General features: G+C 45.4%; 2 protein-coding genes across 2 annotated transcripts in view; one reads left to right on the top strand and one right to left on the bottom strand.

Moving 5' to 3' along the window:
* Positions 1-27,519, bottom strand: part of LOC5576949 (acyl-CoA synthetase family member 4 homolog) — a 388,950-nt gene that overhangs the window by 335,814 nt on the left and 25,617 nt on the right. The window lies entirely within an intron of this gene.
* Positions 1-27,519, top strand: part of LOC5576948 — a 109,741-nt gene that overhangs the window by 79,200 nt on the left and 3,022 nt on the right. Inside the window, 25 exon segments of the mRNA XM_021844802.1 lie at positions 742-1,053; positions 1,122-2,063; positions 2,129-2,779; positions 3,089-3,400; positions 3,467-4,408; positions 4,470-5,120; positions 5,428-5,739; positions 5,808-6,749; positions 6,815-7,465; positions 7,842-8,153; positions 8,221-9,162; positions 9,228-9,878; positions 11,357-11,665; positions 11,724-12,665; positions 12,726-13,376; positions 13,483-13,794; positions 13,861-14,805; positions 14,869-15,192; positions 15,287-16,753; positions 16,821-17,033; positions 17,283-17,678; positions 17,744-18,712; positions 18,780-21,050; positions 21,119-21,556; positions 21,622-22,131. Coding sequence (XP_021700494.1) covers positions 742-1,053; positions 1,122-2,063; positions 2,129-2,779; positions 3,089-3,400; positions 3,467-4,408; positions 4,470-5,120; positions 5,428-5,739; positions 5,808-6,749; positions 6,815-7,465; positions 7,842-8,153; positions 8,221-9,162; positions 9,228-9,878; positions 11,357-11,665; positions 11,724-12,665; positions 12,726-13,376; positions 13,483-13,794; positions 13,861-14,805; positions 14,869-15,192; positions 15,287-16,753; positions 16,821-17,033; positions 17,283-17,678; positions 17,744-18,712; positions 18,780-21,050; positions 21,119-21,556; positions 21,622-22,131 — 17,367 coding nt within the window.

Raw genomic sequence — 27,519 nt, 5'->3', positions numbered from 1 at the left:
CTCTCTCTCTCTCTCTCTCTCTCTCTCTCTCTCTCTCTCTCTCTCTCTCTCTCTCTCTCTCTCTCTCTCTCTCTCTCTCTCTCTCTCTCTCTCTCTCTCTCTCTCTCTCTCTCTCTCTCTCTCTCTCTCTCTCTCTCTCTCTCTCTCTCTCTCTCTCTCTCTCTCTCTCCTCTCTCTCTCTCTCTCTCTCTCTCTCTCTCTCTCTCTCTCTCTCTCTCTCTCTCTCTCTCTCTCTCTCTCTCTCTCTCTCTCTCTCTCTCTCTCTCTCTCTCTCTCTCTCTCTCTCTCTCTCTCTCTCTCTCTCTCTCTCTCTCTCTCTCTCTCTCTCTCTCTCTCTCTCTCTCTCTCTCTCTCTCTCTCTCTCTCTCTCTCTCTCTCTCTCTCTCTCTCTCTCTCTCTCTCTCTCTCTCTCTCTCTCTCTTTTAAAGCTTGAAAACATAAGCATTGTTTAGTATACTTCAATCAAACCAGACAACAATGTTACTCAAATCCATTTGTTTTTTGGGTCCTTCAATTTACGGAAGGAATCATTAGGATCACAGTTTTCTACTGTTTCAAATGGTTTGTCATATTGATTAGTCAAAAAGCCGTACAGTTACTTCCTCTGAGCTTTCATGATCCAAATCCAAAGTAAATATGAGAAACGAACCTCGACGAATTTCGAGTATCATTCTATAGCGAGAACAGATTGTAATATGTATGAAGCCGTTTAAACAGTTGAATTAATAATATTTTTCTCAGCTGTTCAACAATATGTCAACCCATGTCAACCAAGTCCATGTGGTCCAAATAGTCAGTGCCGTGAGATAAATGGGCAGGGCGTTTGCTCGTGCTTGCCCACATACATTGGATCTCCTCCTGGATGTCGCCCGGAATGTGTCACCAGTTCTGAATGCTCTCTGGATAAGGCGTGCGTCAATCAAAAATGTGTTGACCCTTGCCCAGGAACATGTGGAACAAACGCCAGATGTAATGTTAACAACCATAGTCCGATCTGCTCGTGCCAATCTGGCTACACCGGAGATCCATTTACACGTTGCTACCCCAATCCATGTAAGATCACCCAAAACCTTTACTCAATTAAAGTCATCATTGAACTAACGACCATTCCCCAACAACAGCGCCCCCTCAAGATACTCAAATCGTAGTACGAGATCCCTGCGTTCCTTCGCCATGTGGACCAAACTCACAATGTCGAAACATCAATGGAGTGCCATCCTGTTCTTGTCTAGTCAACTACATAGGCTCGCCGCCAAACTGTAGACCTGAATGTACCATCAACGCGGAATGTCCAAGTAATCAAGCTTGTATGAACGAGAAATGCAGAGATCCATGTCCTGGATCATGCGGAGTTGGTGCTAGATGCAACGTCATCAATCATACACCGATCTGCACCTGTGAGGCTGGATATACGGGTGATCCGTTCACAAATTGTTATCCTGAACCACCGCCAAGAGAACCAGTGCGGGATGATCCATGCAATCCATCTCCTTGTGGACCGAATGCGCAGTGCAACAATGGAATCTGCACATGTTTACCAGAGTACCAGGGAGACCCGTACCAAGGATGTCGACCTGAATGTGTTCTGAACTCTGACTGTCCACGTGATAGAGCCTGCATACGCAGCAAATGTATTGATCCTTGTCCAGGAACGTGTGGACAAGATGCCTTGTGCGAAGTCATCAACCATATTCCAATGTGCAGCTGTCCAAATGGAATGGCCGGAAACGCCTTTGTTCAATGTAGACCTCAACAGGCTCCACCAGTTAGCAACCCGTGCAATCCATCACCTTGCGGTCCAAACAGCCAATGTCGGGAGATTAACGGCCAAGCTGTATGCTCTTGTGTGCCTGGATATATTGGAAGCCCTCCAACATGTAGACCGGAATGCGTTGTTAGCTCTGAATGTCCACAGAATCAGGCTTGCAACAACCAAAAATGCAGAGATCCATGCCCAGGAACATGTGGCGTCGGAGCACGTTGCTCTGTTGTAAATCATAACCCGATCTGCAGCTGTCCTGAACGATACACTGGAGATCCATTCATTCGTTGTCAACCCATAAGTATGCTCACCCAATACAAATCACCTATTTACTTTGCTAACAATCCTAAATATCATTCCTTACAGTTGAACCCCCAGTTCAAATGACCCCTGTCAATCCATGCCAACTATCTCCATGTGGTCCAAACGCCGAATGCCGACCCGTTGGTGATTCTCCATCATGTACATGTTTGGATAATATGATTGGTTCACCTCCCAACTGTCGACCTGAATGTGTCAGTAATTCTGAATGTGCCAGTAACCTCGCCTGTATTCGGCAGAAATGCCAAGACCCGTGTACGGGAGCTTGTGGAGCAAACGCTGAATGTCGCGTCGTTAGCCATACGCCCATGTGTATCTGTTCGATAGGATTCACTGGGGATCCATTCACTCAGTGTGTGCCTGTTCAACAGGACGTACCGAGGGAACCAACATCGCCATGCATTCCAAGCCCATGTGGAGCCAATGCCATTTGTAGAGAACAGAATGGCGCCGGATCATGTACTTGTATTGAGGATCACTTCGGAAATCCATACGAAGGATGCAGACCGGAGTGCGTTCTGAACTCCGACTGTCCTTCAAACCGCGCATGCGTTCGGAACAAGTGCCAAGATCCATGCCCGGGAACCTGCGGTCAGAATGCAGAATGTCAGGTTGTCAACCATCTTCCTTCGTGTACATGTATTGGCGGATATGAAGGCGATCCATTCAGATTCTGTAGCATTCAGCAAAGAGAACGTAAGAACATTTATAATTTGAAATCATGATTAAGTGCATCAACAAATAATGTTATGATGGGACATTCGACGGTCGATACATAATGTATTAGAAACATTCTTACTGTGGATTTTCGCTACTATTATTTCATTTTTACACGTCTTTGGCTTTGAAGACTTTGACGTCTTACTAGATTTTATTTTGGTCGTATCAAAATATACAGAACATTGACCACTTGCGAAAATTCAGACCTAAGATTAGCACGAAACTAACATTCCAAAATTACATTATATAAGGTCCTATTTAGTTGACTACATTATTTTTTCTCAGCTATTCAACAATATGTGAACCCATGTCAACCAAGTCCATGTGGTCCAAACAGTCAGTGTCGTGAAATCAACGGACAAGCCGTTTGCTCATGCTTGCCCACATACATTGGATCTCCTCCTGGATGTCGCCCAGAATGCGTCACAAGTTCTGAATGTTCGCTGGATAAGGCATGCGTCAATCAAAAATGTGTTGACCCTTGTCCAGGAACGTGTGGAACCAATGCCAGATGCAATGTTAACAACCATAGTCCGATCTGCTCGTGCCAGTCTGGCTACACTGGAGATCCGTTCACACGTTGCTACCCCAATCCACGTAAGATCATTCAAACCCTTACTCATTTACATCATGTCAAAACTAATGATCACTTCCTGAAAATAGCTCCTCCACAAGATACCCAAGTCGTTGTCCGAGATCCGTGCGTTCCTTCACCATGTGGACCAAACTCACAATGTCGAAACATCAATGGAGTGCCATCCTGTTCTTGTCTAGTCAACTACATTGGATCGCCGCCAAACTGCAGACCTGAATGTACGATCAACGCGGAATGTCCAAGTAATCAAGCCTGCATGAACGAGAAATGCAGAGATCCATGTCCTGGATCATGCGGAGTTGGTGCTAGATGTAATGTCATCAATCATACACCGATCTGTACCTGTGAGGCTGGATATACGGGTGACCCGTTCACTAACTGTTATCCTGAACCACCGCCAAGAGAACCAGTGCGGGATGATCCATGCAATCCATCTCCTTGTGGACCAAATGCGCAGTGCAACAATGGAATCTGCACATGTCTACCAGAGTACCAGGGAGACCCGTACCAAGGATGTCGACCTGAATGTGTTCTGAACTCTGACTGTCCACGTGATAGAGCCTGCATACGCAGCAAATGTATAGATCCTTGTCCAGGAACGTGTGGACAAGATGCCTTGTGCGAAGTCATCAACCATATTCCAATATGCAGCTGTCCAAATGGAATGGCCGGAAACGCCTTTGTGCAATGTAGACCTCAACAGGCTCCACCAGTTAGCAACCCGTGCAATCCATCACCTTGCGGTCCAAACAGCCAATGTCGGGAGATTAACGGCCAAGCTGTATGCTCTTGTGTGCCTGGATATATTGGAAGCCCTCCAACATGTAGACCGGAATGCGTTGTTAGCTCTGAATGTCCACAGAATCAAGCCTGCAACAATCAAAAATGCAGAGATCCATATCCAGGAACCTGTGGAGTTGGAGCACGTTGCTCTGTCGTAAATCATAACCCGATCTGTAGTTGCCCTGAAAAACATACCGGAGATCCATTCATTCGTTGTCAACAAATCAGTAAGAATATAAAATTTGATTGGCCTCATCATTCATAATTTACAAACCTTACCACTTTCAGTTGAACCTCCAGTTCAAATGGCTCCTTTCAATCCATGCCAACCTTCTCCATGTGGACCAAACGCCGAATGCCGATCGGTTGGTGATTCTCCATCCTGTACTTGTTTGTCTGAAATGATTGGATCACCACCAAACTGCCGCCCTGAGTGTATTAGTAACTCAGAGTGTTCAAGCAACCTTGCGTGTATTCGCCAAAAGTGTCAAAATCCATGTATTGGTGCTTGTGGAGCAAATGCTGAATGCCGTGTTGTTAGCCATGTTCCAATGTGCATATGTTCTATTGGATACACTGGTGATCCATTCACCCAATGTATACAAGTTCAACAGGATGTACCTCGAGAACCACTTTCCCCATGCATTCCAAGCCCTTGTGGAGCCAACGCTGTATGCCGAGAACAAAACGGCGCTGGATCATGTACTTGCATGGAGGATCACTTTGGAAATCCGTATGAGGGATGCCGTCCAGAGTGTGTCGTTAATTCTGACTGCCCTTCGAATCGAGCATGCGTTCGCAACAAATGTCAAGATCCGTGTCCGGGAACGTGTGGTCAAAACGCACAATGCCAAGTTGTGAATCATCTACCATCTTGCACATGTAACGATGGCTTCCAAGGGGATCCATTCAGGTTCTGTGCTATTCAGCAACGAGATCGTAAGCAACCTTATCTAAAAATAAATTTGCTTTTGCTATGTTATAACATGCTTTGCATTTTCACGGAGAATAATCTCCGCATAAATAATAATAATAATAATGACATATTGTACGATCTTCTTAGTACGTTTATATGCTCTTAAGTTTTTTACGTTGAGCTATTGTATTTTTTTTTTTGAGTTGTACAATGTTCCTTGATCGCTATGAAAATGTCAAGCGAAGCTATTCTACGACTCATTGCTTAGTTTATTTAACCTGAGCGTTTTCAATCAAATCATAAAAATAAATTAAATTTGTCTTTTGACAGCTGAACCAGTTTATAAAAATCCGTGTCAACCAAATCCATGTGGTCCAAATAGTCAGTGTCGTGAAATTAACGGACAGGCCGTTTGCTCGTGCTTGCCCACATACATTGGATCTCCGCCTGGATGTCGACCGGAATGTGTAACCAGTTCTGAGTGTTCGCTGGATAAGGCATGCGTCAATCAAAAATGTGTTGACCCTTGTCCAGGAACATGTGGAACCAATGCCAGATGTAATGTTAACAATCATAGTCCAATCTGTTCATGCCAATCTGGTTACACTGGAGATCCGTTCACGAGATGCTACCCTAACCCACGTAAGAGAACTCAACTCGGTAATACATAAAACGTCCCCATATTAATAATAATTCTCAAATAATCATAGCGCCACCTCAAGATACCCAAATCATTGTCCGAGATCCGTGCGTACCTTCGCCATGTGGACCAAATTCACAATGTCGAAACATCAATGGAGTGCCATCCTGTTCTTGTCTAGTCAACTATATTGGATCACCGCCGAACTGTAGACCTGAGTGCTCTATAAATGCCGAATGTCCAAGTAATCAAGCCTGCATGAACGAGAAATGCAGAGATCCATGTCCAGGATCATGTGGAGTTGGTGCCAGGTGCAACGTCATCAATCATACGCCAATCTGCACCTGTGAGGCTGGATATACGGGTGATCCGTTCACAAATTGTTATCCAGAACCACCACCAAGAGAACCAGTGCGAGATGATCCATGCAATCCATCTCCTTGTGGTCCGAATGCGCAGTGCAACGATGGAATCTGCACATGTCTACCAGAGTACCAAGGAGACCCATACCAAGGATGCCGACCGGAATGTGTTCTGAACTCTGACTGCCCACGTGATAGAGCCTGCATACGCAGCAAATGTATTGATCCTTGTCCAGGGACGTGTGGACAAGATGCCTTGTGCGAAGTCATCAACCATATTCCAATGTGCAGCTGTCCAAATGGTATGGCCGGAAACGCCTTTGTGCAATGCAGACCTCAACAGGCTCCACCAGTTAGCAACCCGTGCAATCCATCCCCTTGTGGTCCAAACAGTCAATGTCGGGAGATTAACGGCCAAGCTGTATGTTCTTGTGTACCTGGATTCATCGGAAGCCCACCAACGTGCCGCCCAGAATGCGTTGTTAGTTCTGAATGTCCACAGAATCAAGCCTGCAACAACCAAAAATGCAGAGATCCATGTCCAGGAACATGTGGCGTCGGAGCACGTTGCTCTGTTGTGAATCACAACCCGATCTGCAGCTGTCCTGAGAGATACACAGGAGATCCATTCATTCGTTGTCAACCCATAAGTATGCTCACCCAATACAAATCACCTATTCACTTTGCTAACAACCCTAAATATCATTCCTTACAGTTGAACCCCCAGTTCAAATGACCCCTGTCAATCCATGCCAACCATCTCCATGTGGTCCAAACGCCGAATGCCGACCCGTTGGTGATTCTCCATCTTGCACTTGTTTGGATAACATGATTGGTTCACCTCCAAATTGTCGTCCTGAGTGTGTCAGTAATTCTGAATGTGCTAGCAATCTCGCCTGTATTCGACAGAAGTGTCAAGATCCGTGTACGGGAGCTTGTGGATCAAACGCTGAGTGTCGAGTCGTCAGTCATACGCCCATGTGCATTTGCTCGATCGGGTTCACAGGGGATCCGTTCACTCAGTGTGTGCCTGTTCAACAGGATGTCCCGAGGGATCCAATTTCACCATGCATACCAAGTCCGTGCGGTGCCAATGCCGTGTGCAGAGAGCAAAACGGTGCAGGGTCATGTATTTGTGTTGATGATCATTTTGGAAATCCATACGAAGGGTGCAGACCGGAATGTGTTTTGAATTCTGACTGCCCTTCAAACCGCGCATGCGTTCGAAATAAATGTCAGGATCCATGTCCGGGAACGTGTGGTCAAAATGCGGACTGTCAAGTGGTCAACCATTTACCGTCTTGCACCTGTTTTAATGGATACGAAGGCGATCCATTCAAATATTGCAACATCCAGCAAAGAGAACGTAAGCCATACATATATTCTGCGTAATTTATTTTAATTTATAACTGCGCTTATGCAATGCTAGATATCACACTTTTCTGCTTAATGTTCTAAGCTAACGCAATATTCACAAAAGTGAACACGTGCAATTTCTAAGAACACTCAGTGAGAGCACGCCTATTTGAGCATAGAAATCATGTCAGATGAAAGCAAGGTTTGAATAAGTATTACAAACAAAAAAGACACTGAAGTGATACAAAGTATCATTTCATTACTTGACGAAACGACAAATACGCGGTGCATAAGTCGCTTTTAACCTAATGCTTAAAATTTTACTAATCGTGGATTTACATAGTTCATCAAAAAATAATGTACAACTATACTATTCTTCCAAACAGCTGTTCAACAATATGTGAACCCATGTCAACCAAGCCCATGTGGTCCAAACAGTCAGTGTCGTGAGATAAATGGTCAGGGCGTTTGCTCGTGCTTGCCCACATATATCGGATCTCCTCCTGGATGTCGACCGGAATGTGTAACCAGTTCTGAATGTTCGCTGGATAAGGCATGCGTCAATCAAAAGTGTGTTGATCCTTGTCCAGGAACATGCGGAACCAATGCTAGATGCAATGTTAACAACCATAGTCCGATCTGCTCGTGCCAATCTGGCTACACAGGAGATCCGTTCACACGTTGCTACCCTAATCCACGTAAGATCACTCAAAACCCTTACTCAATGAAGTCATCATTGAACTAACGATTATTCTCCAACAACAGCGCCCCCACAAGATACCCAAATCGTTGTCCGAGATCCTTGCGTTCCTTCACCATGTGGACCAAACTCACAATGTCGAAACATCAATGGAGTGCCATCCTGTTCTTGTCTAGTCAACTACATTGGTTCGCCGCCGAACTGTAGACCTGAATGTACCATCAGCGCGGAATGTCCAAGTAATCAAGCCTGCATGAACGAGAAATGCAGAGATCCATGTCCTGGATCATGCGGAGTTGGTGCCAGATGCAACGTCATCAATCATACACCGATCTGTACCTGTGAGGCTGGATATACGGGTGACCCGTTCACTAACTGTTATCCTGAACCACCGCCAAGAGAACCAGTGCGAGATGATCCATGCAATCCATCTCCTTGTGGACCAAATGCGCAGTGCAACAATGGAATCTGCACATGTTTACCAGAGTACCAGGGAGACCCATACCAAGGATGTCGACCTGAATGTGTGCTGAATTCCGATTGTCCACGTGACAGAGCCTGCATACGCAGCAAATGTATTGATCCTTGTCCAGGAACCTGTGGACAGGATGCCTTGTGCGAAGTCATCAACCATATTCCAATGTGCAGCTGTCCAAATGGTATGGCCGGAAACGCCTTTGTGCAATGTAGACCTCAACAGGCTCCACCAGTTAGCAACCCGTGCAATCCATCCCCTTGTGGTCCAAACAGTCAATGTCGAGAGATTAACGGCCAAGCTGTATGCTCTTGTGTGCCTGGATTTATTGGAAGTCCGCCAACGTGTAGACCGGAATGCGTCGGTAGCTCTGAATGTCCACAGAGTCAAGCCTGCAACAATCAAAAATGCAGAGATCCATGTCCAGGAACTTGTGGCGTCGGAGCACGTTGCTCTGTTGTAAATCATAACCCGATCTGCAGCTGTCCTGAGAGATACACAGGAGATCCATTCATTCGTTGTCAACCTATAAGTATGCTCACCCAATACAAATCACCTATTCACTTTACTAACAACCCTAAATATCATTCCTTACAGTTGAACCCCCAGTTCAAATGACCCCTGTCAATCCATGCCAACCTTCTCCATGTGGTTCAAACGCAGAATGCCGACCCATCGGAGATTCTCCATCATGTACATGTTTGGATAATATGATTGGTTCACCTCCCAACTGTCGACCTGAATGTATCAGTAATTCTGAATGTGCCAGTAACCTCGCCTGTATTCGACAGAAGTGTCAAGACCCGTGTACGGGAGCTTGTGGAGCAAACGCTGAATGTCGAGTCGTTAGCCATACGCCCATGTGTATCTGTTCGATAGGATTCACTGGGGATCCATTCACTCAGTGTGTGCCTGTTCAACAGGACGTACCGAGGGAACCAACATCGCCATGCACTCCAAGTCCGTGCGGTGCCAATGCCATGTGCAGAGAACAAAGTGGTGCTGGATCGTGTACTTGTATTGAGGATCACTTCGGAAATCCATATGAAGGTTGTCGGCCGGAATGCGTTTTTAGCTCAGACTGCCCGTCAAACCGAGCATGCGTTCGAAACAAATGCCAAGACCCATGTCCGGGAACCTGTGGCCAAAATGCGGAGTGTCAAGTCGTTAACCATCTACCGTCTTGCACCTGCTTTAGTGGATATGAAGGAGATCCTTTCAAATATTGCAACGCTAAACAAAGAGAACGTAAGCTCATGAATTATTTTTTTTTCAATGACTTATCGACAATGACAGTATATTCGAACTTTTCCACCGACTGAACAATGATAAGTAATCCCTTGTCAGCAATTAACCCAAGAGCTACAACATTAGATATATCTACCTCAGCTTAAAAGATCATAGACAGCATTTGATGTCGATCATTTCATCGAAGTCTGATTAAACATGCTAAGCAGATTAAGGCATAATGAACACATTAGGCAAATACTTATTTAAAGACCATTCAATGACAATACTTTTCAGATTGCCTGTTTATAAGAAGTCGGGAACAAATTACCACCTTCGTGAAATCTAGAGAATATTACTTTAATAATGTGTGTCAATCGTTCTGACATGTAAAAGGTTTCCTACCCAATCACACTAGCACAAAAACTTCCCAGACAACCAGAAATCGCAAAAAACTTCACGTAATAACTCGTTTAATCATGCAAATCACATCAAACCCGCAAAACACAATAGATAAAATCTCGAGAAACATTACTAAAGGACCTATGTACAAATGAGAGATTCTCTCCTCTCTCGCTCTCTTTCGATTATAACAGTGGAATACTAAAGCTTTTTGGAAGATCTTCACAACAGATTGAAAGGCAATTTCCTTGACTAGCTTTTCATACAAAAAACTCAACAGAAGAGGTTAATGTGACTCAGTTATTGATCAAAAAGAAAGTAAACAAAGAGAGCCTCTCATTTGTACATAGGTCTTTTAGTAATGTTTCGCGAGAAATCGTCAGATTGATGAGTTTTCTCGCATAAAAGGCTTTTTTTCTGAGGTAATTTGTACATTTTGTTTCGTCCCGCACACTCGTACAAAGTAAGTCGAATCAACCCGTAGCAGCTGTCAAACCAACATTTGTTATCATACGTTAAGTCGCATAATATTACAGGTTATTTCGGTAGAAAATTAAAACACTCGCATTGTATGCTATTATTCATCACATAATATATGCACGTATATCGCCTCCACTTTTGTACGTAGAACGCCTTATCGCGACATCTTATAAGTGAAATGTTGCACATACAAAACCTCCAGGTGATTTCGTCATACGTACATTTTGGTTGTCTGGGTTCTCTGTGCTCCTTAAATTGCTCAAAAACTGAATTTATCTGTCGCCTTGCTTATATACAAATTTTGAACTAAGAAATAAAGTATAAATAAGTAATAAACTTTTATACTTTTAAACAAAATTAATAACTTTTATAATTTGTTTGTTATGTAGAATACAGCTTTCATATGGTGTATAAAATTTTAATGAAATTTGCTTGTTCTTAGAGAATAAGCGGGTTTCCATATCGCACCATTGTGTGTTCATCATGACCCTACTGTTAGTATTATAATAATAACCTTATTCAAATTATGGATTCCATGACAATTCACGACTAGTACTTTTGACACGACGCACCTATGTTTGTATAAAACTATAAATAACTGATTTTTTTTCGTATAGCGCAAGTATACGTGAATCCATGTCAACCAAGCCCATGTGGTCCAAACAGTCAGTGCCGCGAGATAAATGGGCAGGGCGTTTGCTCGTGCTTGCCCACATATATCGGATCTCCTCCTGGATGTCGACCGGAATGTGTAACCAGCTCTGAATGTTCTCTGGATAAGGCTTGTGTCAATCAAAAATGTGTCGACCCTTGCCCAGGAACATGTGGAACCAATGCTAGATGTAATGTTAATAACCATAGTCCGATCTGCTCGTGCCAATCTGGCTACACAGGAGATCCGTTCACACGTTGCTACCCTAATCCACGTAAGACTCACTTGATTTGTAAAACAAACATTCCCTAAACTATCGATTTCTCTCATAGCACCTCCGCAAGATACCCCAGTCGTTGTCCGAGATCCTTGCGTTCCTTCGCCATGTGGACCCAATGCACAATGTCGCAATGTCAATGGAGTGCCATCCTGTTCTTGTCTGGTTAATTATATTGGAGCCCCACCAAACTGCAGACCTGAATGTACAATCAATGCAGAGTGTCCAAGTAATCAAGCCTGCATGAATGAAAAATGCAGAGATCCATGTCCTGGATCATGCGGAGTTGGTGCCAGATGCAACGTTATCAATCATACGCCAATCTGTACCTGTGAGGCTGGATATACGGGTGATCCGTTCACAAATTGTTATCCTGAACCACCCCCAAGAGAACCAGAAAGAGATGACCCATGCAATCCGTCTCCTTGCGGATCGAACGCGCAGTGCAACAATGGAATCTGCACATGTTTACCAGAGTATCAAGGAGACCCATACCAAGGATGTCGACCTGAATGTGTCCTAAACACTGATTGCCCACGTGATAAAGCCTGCATACGCAGCAAATGTGTTGATCCTTGTCCAGGAACTTGTGGTCAAAATGCTGTATGTGAGGTTTTAAGCCATATACCCATATGTAGCTGTCCAAATGGAATGGCCGGTAATGCTTTCGTTCAGTGTAGACCTCAGCAGGATCCACCAGTCACCAACCCGTGCAACCCATCTCCTTGCGGCCCGAACAGTCAATGTAGAGAAATAAATGGACAAGCAGTTTGCTCATGTGTTCCTGGATTCATTGGAAGTCCACCAGCCTGTAGACCGGAATGTGTTGTTAGTTCCGAGTGTGCACAGAACCAAGCTTGCAGCAACCAGAAATGCAGAGATCCTTGTCCTGGAACCTGTGGAGTTGGAGCGCATTGTACGGTTGTAAACCACAGTCCTATTTGTAGTTGTCCTGACCGTTATACGGGAGACCCATTCGTAAGATGCCAACCAATACGTAAGCCTATCTCCAATATTTTAGATTTGAACAAAACTTACAGCAATATCCTCCTTTTAGTTGAAACTCCTGTTCAAATGACACCAAAAAATCCATGCCAACCGAATCCATGTGGACCAAATGCCGAATGCAGAACTGTTGGCGACTTGCCGTCTTGTACATGTTTGGATGCGATGATAGGAGCTCCTCCAAATTGTCGACCCGAATGTGTTAATAATGCGGAATGCTCCAATCACCTTGCATGTATTCGACGTAAATGTCAAGACCCATGTGCCGGAGCATGCGGAGTGAATTCAGAGTGCCAAGTTGTCAGCCACACTCCCAACTGCATTTGTTCCGTTGGTTTCACCGGTGATCCATTCACGCAGTGTTTGCCCGTGCAGCAAGATATTCCAAGAGAACAAACTTCACCTTGTCTGCCGAACCCCTGCGGATCCAACGCTATCTGTAGAGAACAAAACGGTGCCGGAGCTTGTACATGCATCGAGAACTACTATGGAAACCCATACGAAGGATGTAGACCAGAATGCGTTCTGAACTCAGATTGCCCGTCGAACAGAGCCTGTGTCAGTAGCAAGTGCAAGGATCCTTGTCCTGGTACTTGTGGACAAAACGCCGAATGTCAAGTGGTGAATCATTTACCGTCCTGTACTTGTTTCGTTGGCTATGAGGGTGATCCGTTCAGATATTGTAACGTCATGCAAAGAGAACGTAAGAAATCTTATCTTTTCAATGCTTCCGCTTTGCTATTCAAAAATTGCTTTGCCTTTGCTTGCTTGATATGTAATGTATACTGATGAGCATTATTATTCCACAGCTATTAAAGAATATGTCAATCCGTGTCAACCTAATCCTTGTGGTCCTAATAGTCAATGCCGAGAGATTAACGGGCAGGCTGTTTGCTCATGTCTGCCCACATACGGTGGATCTCCACCTGGATGTCGACCGGAATGTGTAACAAGTTCCGAGTGTTCTTTGGATAAGGCATGCGTCAATCAAAAGTGTGTTGACCCTTGTCCAGGAACGTGCGGAACCAATGCCAGATGCAATGTAAACAACCATAGTCCAATCTGCTCATGTCAATCCGGGTATACTGGAGATCCGTTCACACGTTGTTACCCCAATCCTCGTAAGACTACTTCCTCAAACTTAGTATATATAGAAACTAAAACAGCATTTTTCCCTTATCAAACAGCTCCTCCGAAAGACACGGAAATAATTGTTCGCGATCCATGTGTTCCATCGCCATGTGGTCCAAACGCTCAATGTCGAAACATAAACGGAGCGCCATCGTGCTCATGCCATGCGACCTACATTGGAACACCACCGAACTGTAGACCTGAATGTTCAATTAACGCAGAATGTCCTAGCAATCAGGCTTGCATCAATGAGAAGTGTAGAGACCCATGTCCTGGTTCGTGCGGCATCGGAGCACGCTGCAATGTCATTAACCATACGCCAATTTGTACATGCCAAACCGGTTACACTGGCGATCCATTTACTAACTGTTATCCTGAACCTGCTCCACCACGAGAACCGACTAGGACCGATCCTTGCGATCCGTCTCCATGTGGTGCCAATGCACAATGTTCCAATGGAGTATGCACTTGCTTGCCAGAATACCAGGGTGACCCATACCGTGGGTGCCGACCGGAATGTGTGCTCAATTCGGAATGTCCGCGTGATAAGGCGTGTATCCGTAGCAAATGTGTCGATCCTTGTCCGGGAACGTGCGGACAGGATGCTCTATGTGAAGTCATGAATCACATTCCAGTTTGTAGCTGTCCCAATGGAATGGCGGGTAATGCGTTCATACAGTGCATGCCTCAAAGGGCCCCGATCGAAACAGATCCATGTAATCCTTCGCCTTGTGGTCCTAACAGTCAATGCAGACAAATCAATGGTCAAGCGGTTTGTTCTTGCGTAGTTGGTTATGTCGGAAGTCCTCCATCTTGTCGTCCAGAATGTTCCGTAAACTCCGATTGTGTTCAAAGTATGGCTTGTGTGAACTTTAAATGCAAAGATCCTTGTCCTGGAACCTGCGGACTTGGTGCCCAATGTACTGTAGTCAATCATAACCCGATTTGTAGTTGTCGCTACAGGATGACTGGGGATCCCTTCGTTAGGTGTTACGAAATTGGTAATTTGTTATCTTTTCCTTACTCAATTAATAATGTTTCTAACCGAAAGAAAATTCTTACAGTGGAGAGACCTGTCATCCAAGAAACTCCTCGTGACCCATGCATTCCCTCGCCGTGTGGATTAAATTCTGTATGTGTTAACCGAGACGGTACTCCATCCTGTTCGTGTCAACCAGAAATGATTGGCTCACCTCCAAATTGTAGACCAGAATGCATCAGTAACTCCGATTGTTCGAATACATTGGCCTGCATCAATCAGAAATGTCAGAACCCATGTTCAAACGTGTGCGGAACGAATGCTGAATGTCGCGTTTCACTTCACGTTGCCAATTGTATTTGCCCATCTGGTTACACAGGAAATCCATTTGTTCATTGCTCTGTTGAAAGTGAGTCTCGATTGCGTTTGTTAGATTGCGTGAATTGCGTTTTGGTTTTATTATGAGAGATACTTTAAACAATAAAATTTATTTCATTTCACAGTTGCTACACCGCCACCACCGAGAACACCGGAAGATCCTTGCGATCCGTCACCGTGTGGCACCAACGCGAGATGTAGACCAGTTGTTGGTAGCGCCGTATGTGAGTGTATCGAAAATTACTTCGGTAACGCTTACGTCGCCTGCCGGCCGGAATGCGTATCGAACTCGGAATGTTCACGGGATACGGCTTGTATACAGAACCGCTGTAAGGATCCTTGTCCAGGCGTTTGCGGGTACAATGCCGAATGCAGTGTGATCAATCATACACCAACGTGTACGTGCCCCGAAGGAATGGTCGGAAACGCTTTCGAGCAGTGTTCAAGAAAACCAACGCCGCCAGTACGTGACGATCCATGCTATCCATCGCCTTGTGGACTGAATACGGTTTGTCGTTCGTCCAACGGAAACGCAGTTTGTGAATGTTTGCCGGACTTCAAGGGAACACCATTCGGCAGAGGATGCTATCCGGAATGCACGATCAATTCGGATTGTCCACGAGACAGAACATGCGTCAACAAGAAATGCGTTGATCCTTGCCCAGGCGTCTGCGGATATAGAGCCGTTTGCCATGCAATAAACAACAGCCCTGTGTGTTCATGTCCAAGCAACATGATCGGCGATCCATTTGTGGAATGTAAGGAAGCTCCTCCTAAAGATCCATGCAATCCGTCACCGTGTAGAACGAATGGAGTTTGCCGCGTTGTAGGCGGAAGAGCCGAGTGTCAGTACCCGGAGTGTGTGATCAACTCAGATTGTTCATCAAACCGCGCATGCTACAATCAAAAATGTAGAGATCCATGCGCTGGTGCTTGTGGAGTCAATGCCATATGTAACGTAGTTAATCACTCACCAGTTTGCTCGTGTCCAGAGCGACATGTTGGGTCACCATTCGTACAATGCATTCGACAAATGGATCCAATTCCACAACCAGAATGTACAGCAGATGACCACTGTACCAATGATAAGGCTTGCATCAATCAACAATGCGTAAACCCATGTACGGCAAACAATGGCTTGTGTAACTTGAATGCAGAATGTCGAGTTCAATTCCACCGAGCAATTTGTACTTGCCGTGAAGGATATACTGGAAACGCACAGGTTGCATGCTACGAAATAGGCTGTAGAGCTGATTCAGACTGCCCAGCGACGGAAGCTTGCGTTAACAGGAATTGCGTAGATCCGTGCAAGTACACCCAATGTGGAAGGAACGCGGTTTGCAGAACGGATTACAATCATAACGCCAGATGCCATTGTTTGGATGGTTATAGAGGCAACCCATTGACTGGTTGCACGCGACCAGAATGTACCCGAGATGACGAATGCCCATACCATTTATCGTGTCAGAACGAACAATGCAGAGATCCATGTAACTGCGCGCCGGGAGCACAATGCAGAGTTGACAACCATCGGGCATCGTGTAGATGTCCTCCTGGATATACAGGAGACGCCAGCTTTGCTTGCGAAAAAGGTGAGTTGCGTATTCTGGTGGTTTGGTATCTATCATGAAGTCTAATCCAACACTTCTATACTTGCAGTACCAGTTCGCGATCCCGATCAATGTAAGATGGACGCCGATTGTTCAAGCAAATTGGCCTGTTTCAGTGGAGTTTGTAAAAATCCATGCCACGAAACAAAACCATGCGCTGCAAATGCAGTTTGTACGGTTCAAGACACACTACCTTTGCGCACCATGTATTGTGTGTGCGAAGAAGGCTTCGCAGGCGACGCAGAGAAGAAATGCTCACCAGGTTTGTTGGATTTGCAATCCATCGACGATGTTAACCAAAACTGCTTCTTCCGGTCCTTGCCACTAATTATATTTGCTTTCATTTACAGAATACTTTTACATCATAACCATGAAATTTCAAAAACCGAACTCTAGACCATCCTTAGCAAATTCTCATAATCAATTTTCTGCGCTCACTGATTACTAATTTCGCATAATGAATTAATTTATTTTAGTTGCTACCACTGCTAATGTGTTATTTTCTATCCAGAATCGACTGTCATACCAGGATGCAGTTCTGATGTCGAATGTGCCGCAACAGAAACGTGCCGAAACCGAGTGTGCGTTAACCCGTGTACGGAGTTCAACCCGTGCGCCAGAAGTGCGGAATGTTTGGCTCAAAGTCACAAGGCTATTTGCTCGTGTCCAATCGGTATGGTGGGCGATCCATTCCAGAACTGTTACCGCGAACCGGTCGTCACGGTCGAATGCACTGTGGACACGGAATGTGCAAGTGATCGGGCCTGTATCAACCAGAGATGTCAAGACCCATGTGCTGAAGGTAACCCATGCGCAGGCAATGCAGAGTGTCGAACTTTGACCCACAGACCACTGTGCATGTGCCCTCGAGGCTGGGGAGGCGATCCGACAGTACAATGCTACAAACGTAAGTGCTATTATTAACTGGATATCTGGTATAGATTACATAATTTTACATTACGTCTATTTCAGCTGAATGTCAAAGCGATAATGATTGCCCATACGATAAGGCCTGTTATAACGAAAAGTGCTTAAACCCATGCACGTACGGAGCAACTCAATGCGGAAGAGGAGCCGAATGTCTACCGCAAGGCCATCGTGCCAACTGTGTTTGCCCGCAAGGTACTCAAGGAAACCCGCTCATTTCATGCGTAACAGGACTTTGTCAGTACAACGAAGATTGCGCTGATCATGAGGCTTGTGACAGGTTGAACAGAGTATGTCGACCTGTATGTGATGATGAAACCTGTGCTGCTAAGGCTATGTGCGTCGGCCGGAATCACCAGGCCACCTGCGAATGTTCTGCCGGTACAAGAGGTAATCCATATATAGCATGTCTACGGGACGAACCGGAGCCAGAGTGCCGTGCCGACAGCGATTGCCCTTCACAACAGGCGTGTCTCAACAGCCGGTGCGATAATCCGTGTACACAAATCAATCCATGCTCACAACAGCAGACTTGTAGCGTTGTGGACACTTTACCACTTAGAACGATGATCTGTGCTTGTCCATCAGATATGTTGGTTGACGATAACGGACAATGTAAACCCATAGTAGTCGAAGGATGCCGTACAGACGGTGATTGTCCGGATACAGATCGCTGCATAAGAGGTCAGTGCACATTAGCTTGTCGAGCTGAACCATGCGGAATAAACTCGTTGTGTGAATCACGTGGACATCAAGCACGTTGCGCGTGTCCACCGGAATACATCGGTAATCCTCACATCGAGTGTACTCCAGAAGCAAGAGTACCGAGCTACAAGGAGTGTACCGTCGACAGCGAATGTCCGTTGGATCGGTCGTGTTTCAACGAACGCTGTATCAATCCATGCACTCGCGACGCTTGCGGACGTGGCGCCATTTGTCACGTACAAAACCATAATGCCGTTTGTAATTGTCCAACTGGTTATACTAAGGATAGAAATGATAACTGCATACCACGTAAGTATTTCGTTACTATGATTTCCTTTGTCAGTTTTTCTTAACGCAAATTTTTACCTTTTTACAGCCTCTGCTGACCTGCCCAAGTGTCAATCGAACTCGGACTGTACGTCAAGTGAAACGTGTGTCAACGAAATCTGCGCAAACCCATGTAACTGTGGACAGAATGCCGACTGCTATGTGAAGGACCACTATCCGGTGTGTAGCTGCAAACCGGGATACTCGGGTAATGCTCAGTTCGGTTGCTTCAAACTGGGCTGCAGTGCAGATAGCGAATGTGCAAACGACAAGCAGTGCTTCAACGGAGAATGTCTGAACCCTTGCGCGTTGGAAAATCCTTGTGCGTTGAATGCCGAATGCTATGGTGATAAACATCGTGCCGTTTGCCGTTGTATGGCTGGATTGGAAGGAAATCCGTTCGTGCAGTGTCGACGAGTTGAGTGTCATTTCGATGGAGAATGCCCCGATAATCGAGCATGCGTACAGGAACAATGCGTTGATCCATGCAGTGCGATGGCACCATGTGCTCAGAATGCCATTTGCTTCACGCGTGGTCACGCACCGCATTGCAAGTGTCCTGACCATCTACCAGATGGCAATCCATTCTCGTATTGCGAACGCAGAGTCGTGCAGCATAAGCCGGAATGCACGCTTGACGTAGATTGCCCAAGTCGATTGGCATGCATTAACAACAAATGCGTGGATCCTTGTAGAGAACTACTGCCATGTGCCAAATCAGCCAAGTGTACGGTTCTAGATTCGGTCCCAGTACGTACCATGGTGTGCGAATGTCCTGAATTACACGTACCTGATGCAAATGGTGAATGTAAACGCATAGTTTTACAAACACCACCGGAATGCACCAGTGATTCAGAATGTTCAGAAAGCGAGGCATGTATTAACCGACAGTGTAGGAATCCATGCAACTGCGGAGAAAACGCCATGTGTACTGTCAAAAATCATAGAGGCATCTGCTCATGCGATAACGGCTTTGAAGGAAACCCGAATATTGCCTGTCGAACGATCGGCTGTCGAGTGGATTCAGAGTGTGAGTCAAGCAAGGCATGTATCAACGGAAACTGCGTCAATCCATGCTTAGATAACGATCCGTGTGGAATTAATGCGGAATGCTACACAGTATCGAACCGCGCAGAATGCAGATGCTTAAGTGGATATCGTGGTAACCCGATGGTACAGTGTACAGTTGTCGAGTGCCGCAGCAACAACGATTGTCCAAATGATAAGCAATGTCGCAATACACAGTGCGTTGATCCTTGTATCTACGACAGCTCATGTTCGCCAAGAGCGGAATGTAAGGCGCAAAACCATCTTGCGGTGTGTAGATGTCCACCAGGACTGGTAGGAAACCCATACGTGGACTGTAGACCAGAAATTGTACCGGAGTGTGTATACGATACTGAATGTCCATCGCACCTTGCTTGTATTGAAAACAAGTGCGTTGAACCATGTGGAGTTTTACAGCCGTGCAACTTACCAGCCAGATGTGAAGCCATTCCATCATCGCCTGTGAGAACGATGATTTGTGTCTGTCCGGATGGTTACGTTAGCAGTGGAAGCGGCACCTGCAAGCCTGTCGTCAAATCGGGATGCATTTCGGATTCGGACTGTTCGAGCGATACAGCGTGTATCAACAGTATTTGTAGGAATCCTTGCAACTGCGGACCAAACGCAGAATGCAGAATAAAAGATCACAAGCCAGTTTGCTCGTGTAAGCAAGGATTTGACGGTAACCCGGAAATTGAATGTGTCAAGATTGAGTGTCGAGCGGATGACGATTGTTCGGGTCAACATTCCTGTATAAATCGACAGTGCGTTCCAGTTTGTTCGATCGATTCTTGTGGCAAGCAAGCCGAATGTTACGCACAGAATCATCGCGCGATTTGCGAATGTATGCCGGGATATGAAGGAGATCCGCGAATCAGCTGTAAACTGTTGGGTTGCCGTGCTGACTCAGAGTGTCCACTGGATAAGGCATGCATCAACGGAAAGTGTGACAACCCTTGCGAAAAACAAGCAATTTGTGCTCAAAACGAACTATGCCAGGTTTATCAGCACCGTCCGGAGTGTGCCTGCCCGCCACCGTTCGAGTCGGATCCTATCAGAGGATGCGTATTGCAAGATGATCGTTGCAGGACGGACGGTGAATGTCCATCACAGACGGCATGTATCCAAGGCGAGTGTGTCAATCCGTGCAATGTAACGGAACCATGCGGTGTCAACTCGATGTGTAAGGTGCTGGATACGCTGCCGGTTCGTACGATGATTTGCGAGTGCTTGCCTGGCTACCAAGGCAATGCGGCAATTCAATGCGACAAGAGTAAGTTTTAAGAGTGTAAGCAATAACTTAATGCAATTGTATTTATACGGTATATTTTTTATTTTCAGTGGCTCTTTGTCCGACGGATCGAGGTTTCATACGCAACGCTAACGGTGAATGTGCTTGTCCACCAGGTTACGGGCTAAGCATTTACGAAGACTGCCAGATCTGCCGCCAAGAAGATGGACTGAAGGTAGATCAGGCAGGACGGTGCGTGTGTGCTTTGGAACGAGGAATGATCATAGACGAACGGGGTCGTTGCATATGTCCAATCGATCACGGTTACCGTCTGACGGAACGTGGCGAATGTGTCCGAACGGCAGTTCCGGAGTGTACACGAGACAGTGATTGTCCAGTGTACAGATACTGCAACGAACAGACAAGGACGTGTGAAGATCCCTGCACAGTAAAACATTGTGGAACGAATGCTCTCTGTAATGCGACGAACCACCAGGCTGTGTGTCAGTGCATTGCAGGATACACTGGAAATCCCGAACTACACTGCAGTAAGTTTAACAACTTTTTAAAAGGAATTCATTTTATTCATGAGATTTTTTTTGTTCATGAACAGATCAAACAACCAACTTCCGAACGGACTTCCCGCAACCGGATATGCAAGTAACGTGTCAGGCTGACGGGGTCCAGGTAGTGATCGACCTGATGGAGTCAAACTTCAACGGAGTGCTGTACGTGAAGGGCCACAGCAAGGACGAAGAGTGTCGCCGCGTGGTTAACCTTGCCGGAGATGCGTCACAACGGACACAGATATTCAAGGTTCATTTCGGTAGCTGTGGCTTGATTCACGTCAACGGAGTGGCCAGTTTCATACTGGTGATACAGAAACATCCAAAATTGGTAACGTACAAGGCCCAGGCCTATCACATCAAGTGCGTCTATCAGACGGGCGAGAAGAACGTTACGCTCGGATTCAATGTGCAGATGTTGACGACGGCCGGTACCATTGCCAACACCGGTCCACCACCGACCTGTGCCATGCGGATCGTGGCCTATAACGGCGAAGAGATCAATTCGGCCGAAATCGGCGACAATCTGCGGCTGCAGGTCGAGGTTCAGCCAGCAAGTGAGTAGTTTTTACCTGATACATATTTGATACAGCGATTTTCGTTGAAGACACGGCTCTCTTGAAAAATTATTTCTAGATATCAAAATAAGAAAATTTTCGTAAAATAAGTATTGTGCTTCAAAATCCTTGTTATTTTCATTAAGCGTGACGTGAATAACAAAAATTTTATCGGAATTTACACATAGGAATGTTTGGCAAAATGATTTAAAAAGTGGAATTTTTACTAGAATCCACAATTATATTTATGAAAGCATTCAGAGAAAAAATTGTAAACATCTTCTTTGAAATGTTTAAGATTTTTTTCCAACATTTTAAAGCAGAGTTATATTACAGTTATTCATAGAATAACTCGCTGCGCCCCACGCCTTCTAGCCCCGTCCGGATTCGTAGCGAACATCATCTTTACAGGGTTGTTGTCCGGCATTCTTGCAACATGTCCCAGCGTATCCTTCCAGCTTTAGCTACCTTCACGATACTGGGTTCGCCGTAGAGTTGAGCGAGCTCGTGTTCATCCTTCGCCGCCACACGCCGTTCTCCTGCACGCCGTCGAAGATCGTCCTTAGCACTCGGCGTTCGAAAACCCCAAGAGCTTGCAAGTCCTCTTCGAGCATAGTCCACGTCTCATGCCCATAGAGGACTACCGGTCTTTTGAGCGTTTTGTACATCGCGCATATGGTGCGGGGGTGAATCTTTCTTGACCGCAGTTTCTTCTGGAGCCCATAGTAGGCACGACTTCCGCTGGTGATGCGCCTTAGTATTTCCCGACTAACATTGTTGTCAGCCGTCAACAAGGATCCGAGGTAGACGAACTGGTCCACCACCTCGAAGGTATCCCCGTCTATCGTAACACTGCTTCCTAGGCGGGCCCTGTCGCGCTCAGTTCCGCCAACCAGCATGTACTTTGTTTTCGACGCATTCACCATTAGCCTGACTCTTGTTGCTTCGCGTTTTAGGGGGGTGAACAAATCTGCCACCGTTTCAAATTTTCTCCCAATAATATCCATGTCGTCCGCGAAGCAAACAAATTGTCCGGATCTCGTGAAAATCGTGCCTCGACTGTTAAGTCCGGCTCTCCGCATGACACCTTCAAGCGCAATATTGAACAACAGGCACGAAAGTCCATCGCCTTGTCGTAGTCCCCGCCGAGACTCGAACGAACTGGAGTGTTCGCCCGAGATCTTCACGCAGTTTTGCACACCGTCCATCGTTGTTCTGATCAATCTTGTGAGCTTCCCGGGAAAGCTGTTCTCGTCCATGATTTTCCATAGCTCTACGCGGTCTATACTGTCATATGCCGCGTTGAAATCTATGAACAGATGGTGCGTAGGGACCTGGTACTCACGGCATTTCTGGAGGATTTGCCGCACGGAAAAGATCTGGTCCGTTGTCGAGCGGCAGTCGATGAAACCTGCTTGATAACTTCCCACGAACTCGTTTGCTAAAGGTGATAGACGACGGAAGAGAATCTGGGATAGCACTTTGTAGGCGGCGTTTAGCATGGTGATTGCACGATAATTTTCACACTCCAGTTTGTCGTCGTTTTTGTAGATAGGTTTCCCAGATTCTGACTATCAGCCGATGCAGACAAGCGGCCAACCTATCCGGGCCCATTTTGATGAGTTCGGCTCCGATACCATCCTTGCCAGCGGCCTTGTTGTTCTTGAACTGTTGAATGGCATCCTTAACTTCCCCCATCGTGGGAGCTGGTTGGTTTCCACTGTCCGCTGTGCTGACGTAGCCATCGCCTTCGCTATCCTGACCTCCTGTACCTGTGTGCTCTGCGCCATTCAGGTGTTCCCATCCTTATCCCAGCACATTTCAGCTCGCGGCACGAAGCCTTTGCGGGATGTGTTGAGCTTCTGATAGAACTTACGTGTTTCTTGAGAACGGTACAGCAACTCCATCTCTTGGCATTCCACCTCTTCCAGGCGGCGCTTTTTGTCCCGGAATAGGCGGGTTTGCTGTTTCCGCTTCAGTCTGTATCGTTCCACGTTTTGTCGCGTACCACGCTGCAGCAATGCAGTCCACGCTGCATTCTTCTCCTCTAAAACCTCCTGGCACTCTTCGTCGAACCAATCGTTTCTTGAGCTCCGTCCCACATATCCGACAATGCTTTCGGCAGCGTCGTTAATGGATGCTTTGACTGTCCTTCAGCAGTCCTCAAGAGAGGCCCTATCGAGCTCGCCCACATCCGGCAACGCTGCCTCAAGATGCTGCGCGTACGCATTGGTGACATCCGGTTGCTGACGTCGGTTATGTCGGAGCAGTGCCGTCCATCCATCAAAACGTGGTCAATTTGCGATTCTGTCTGCAGAAGTGATCTCCAGGTGTACCGATACGGGAGGCTGTGCTGGAAATAAAAAGACAATTTACACCGTCTTCAGCACATAGGCTGCACAGACTGAACGATCACTAACATTAGGCAACGGACAACATGAAACACCCAGAAGCCCAGCGATGAATTTTTCGTTACACGAGAAGTTTTCACCTACTGGAGCGGGAATCGAACCCACACCCCGTGGAACAATACGACTGACGCCGCTAACCGCAAGGCCACGAAGCCCACATTTCCAATCGACGGTCTGAACTCCTCCTCCTGGCCAATCTGAGCGTTCAAATCTCCTATGATGATCTTGACGTAGTGGCTTGGGCAGCGGTCGTACTCGCGTTCGAGCTGCGCGTAAAATGCGTCCTTGGCATCATCAGTGCTTCCAGAGTGTGGGATATGCACGTTGATTATGCTGAAGTTAAAGAATCGGCCTTTGATTCTTAACTTGCACATTCGTTCATTGATCGGCCGCCACCCGATCACGCGCCTTTACATATCACCCATCACTATGAAAGCTGTTCCCAGCTCGTGTGTGTTGCCGCAGCTCTGGTAGATGGTATGGTTACCTCTAAACGTTCGCATCAATGCTCCTGTCCAGCACACCTCCTGCAGCGATACGATACCGAAACCGCCGGTCTTCAGTACATCGGAGAGTATGCGAGTACTTCCAATGAAGTTGAGTGATTTGCAGTTCCACGTACCTAGTTTCCAATCGCTAGTCCATTTTCGTCGCTGTGGTCTTTGCCGATTGTTGCGGTCCGTATTCGCTTGTTGACGTTGCTGTGATGATGTGTTTTTACGGCTGGCTTGCAGGGCTTGACACCAACCCCCTAGATTTCCGGAAGACCATTCCCCCTAAATGTTCGGAGGGCTATAGTGCGCAGTTTAGCTTAGAGTCCTTCTTTGGCACTCGGACGATGATCAGCTGCCCCTTACATGGGAAACAGACGCTGTTGTGAGCCGCTCCCAACATGGAGTACAGACGCTGCAGGTTTGCAGAAGCAAAAGCAAAGGCAAACCCCCCCTTCCCTGTCAGAATACGACCAAAGTTCCCACCGGAGGTTGGTTATCCGATCTTCCCCAAGGTTACTCGTACCCCGGCCAGTACTACGAGGAAGTAGGGATAGGAGTTGCTGGGCGAGAGGCTAAGGACCGCACAAAGGGATCTATTTAATTCCTGCAGGTACGCGAGGTACCAATGGTACGCCATGCCCAGCCATTTACCGTACCTGGAGGAATATAGTGGAGTAATATATGGCAGAATTTGTAGAAGAATCTGTAGAATCATTTGAAGGCAATTCAACCTACTTGAGACCCCGCCTAAAATTCATAGAGGTTTTCCAGAGGATAATTTTTGAATAATTACTGATTGAATTTCTGAAAATTTCTAGTACCGTAATCCGGGGTAACATTGATCAGTTTTTTGGATATTTATTAAAAATTTCATTTGAAAATGCGAATGTTGCAAATTTTATATTTTCAAAACAACTACTGGCACCCTGGCACCCATCGCTCGTGACTATATGGTGTATTGTGAATGAAGACTAATATGAAGACCAGACTTTTACAAGTCATTTACTTTTTAAGTTATTTGAAAATAAGAGCAAATGGGGTAACGGTCGTATTTTGGACCCCCTAAGGAAGTGATTTTAGCTTTTTGTCCCAATTAATTAATTGCACAGCGTAACCAAGTCAAAGATCATGTCAAAATGTAGAGAAAAACTCCCTTTACAAGATAGAAATGCCCAAACGGTCATGTAGGATCCAGAAAACGTCGAAAATAATTGAATTGTGATGTACTGCTTTTCATTATTTTGGACACACCAATACATTTTGGACCCTCAAAGTATATATTTTGGACCCCCGGTGTTTTTTATCGTTTGGCGACAAAGTCCACGACACTGGTTGTATAATATGCTTGCCCATAGTCTAATCAATCGATTGACAATGGAAAACCGAAGAAATTCTACGCTTTTAGTCCAGAAGTTTGAAAAAAGTTTTTGTTTACATTTGAAAAATTTCTGACGGCTTTAATTTCTGTGTGTAACGTGTTGTTACGGTTGTATGGATGAATCGATTAAATTTAATTAATTTCAGATAAAACAAACACATTTTCTATGTACAAACGGTTGATGCAAGTACGGAATAGTCCTATCTTTCCATATGGCATGTAAATTGAGTTGGTATTTCGAATTAAACTTGGAAATTTGCAAGAAAATGGACCAGGGGGTCCAAAATATATAGAGGTCCAAAATATATTGGTTACCCTGCCCGTTCTGGGTAAAGTCCTCTATAAACAAAAAATAAGTTATTTGGAAAATAAAAACACCTTGAATCGCGGTATACGCCTAAAGGCAGGCTTTTCCTTAAAGAAACTCTGCATTCTTTATAGTAATTCCTCAAGGTTGCTGACTTAAAAACATCTATAAAAATTTTAACAACGAAATCGTTTTTGGTATAGCACCGCCAGCATAGTAAAAATCACATTTCCTTACTTACAACATTTGAAGAACTCATGTGAGACATGAATCTTGGGTAGTGCCATCCATAACCATGGAAGTCTTATTTTCAAAAAGATGAAAAGTTTATTTATTTATTTGTTTATTTATTTATTTATTTATTTATTTATTTATTTATTTATTTGTGAATTCATGTAATATAAGGCTAGAAGCCTTGTGAATCATTACACTTGATAAGAAAATAATACGCCAAAGATATTCTAATATTTTATTTTCAATGTTAATTCAAACTATACTTCATCAAATCCCTGAATCATGCTGCCAACAACTGTTTACGCATGAACTAAAATAAATGTTTACACAAATCTTAATTTTTATTAGCTTATGAATATATAAAAGAGTACTACAATGCATGCATTGAAAAATATTCCATCGGTTAATGATGATTCGAACATATTACTAAGAGGTACATTGCGATCACATTAAAGAATTCCTGAAGAATATCACGGAAGACGTTATGATTCGAATAAAAAAATGAAATGGAGTTGACTGTACATCAAACAGTGATCGTAGAACAGATTGTTAATAAGCGTTTCC

Source organism: Aedes aegypti, chromosome 2, assembly GCF_002204515.2.
Source record: "Aedes aegypti strain LVP_AGWG chromosome 2, AaegL5.0 Primary Assembly, whole genome shotgun sequence".
Classification (NCBI taxonomy): Eukaryota; Metazoa; Arthropoda; class Insecta; order Diptera; family Culicidae; genus Aedes; species Aedes aegypti.
Note: the sequence above shows the minus strand (reverse complement) of the source record. Positions and strands in the feature narration are given on the sequence as shown.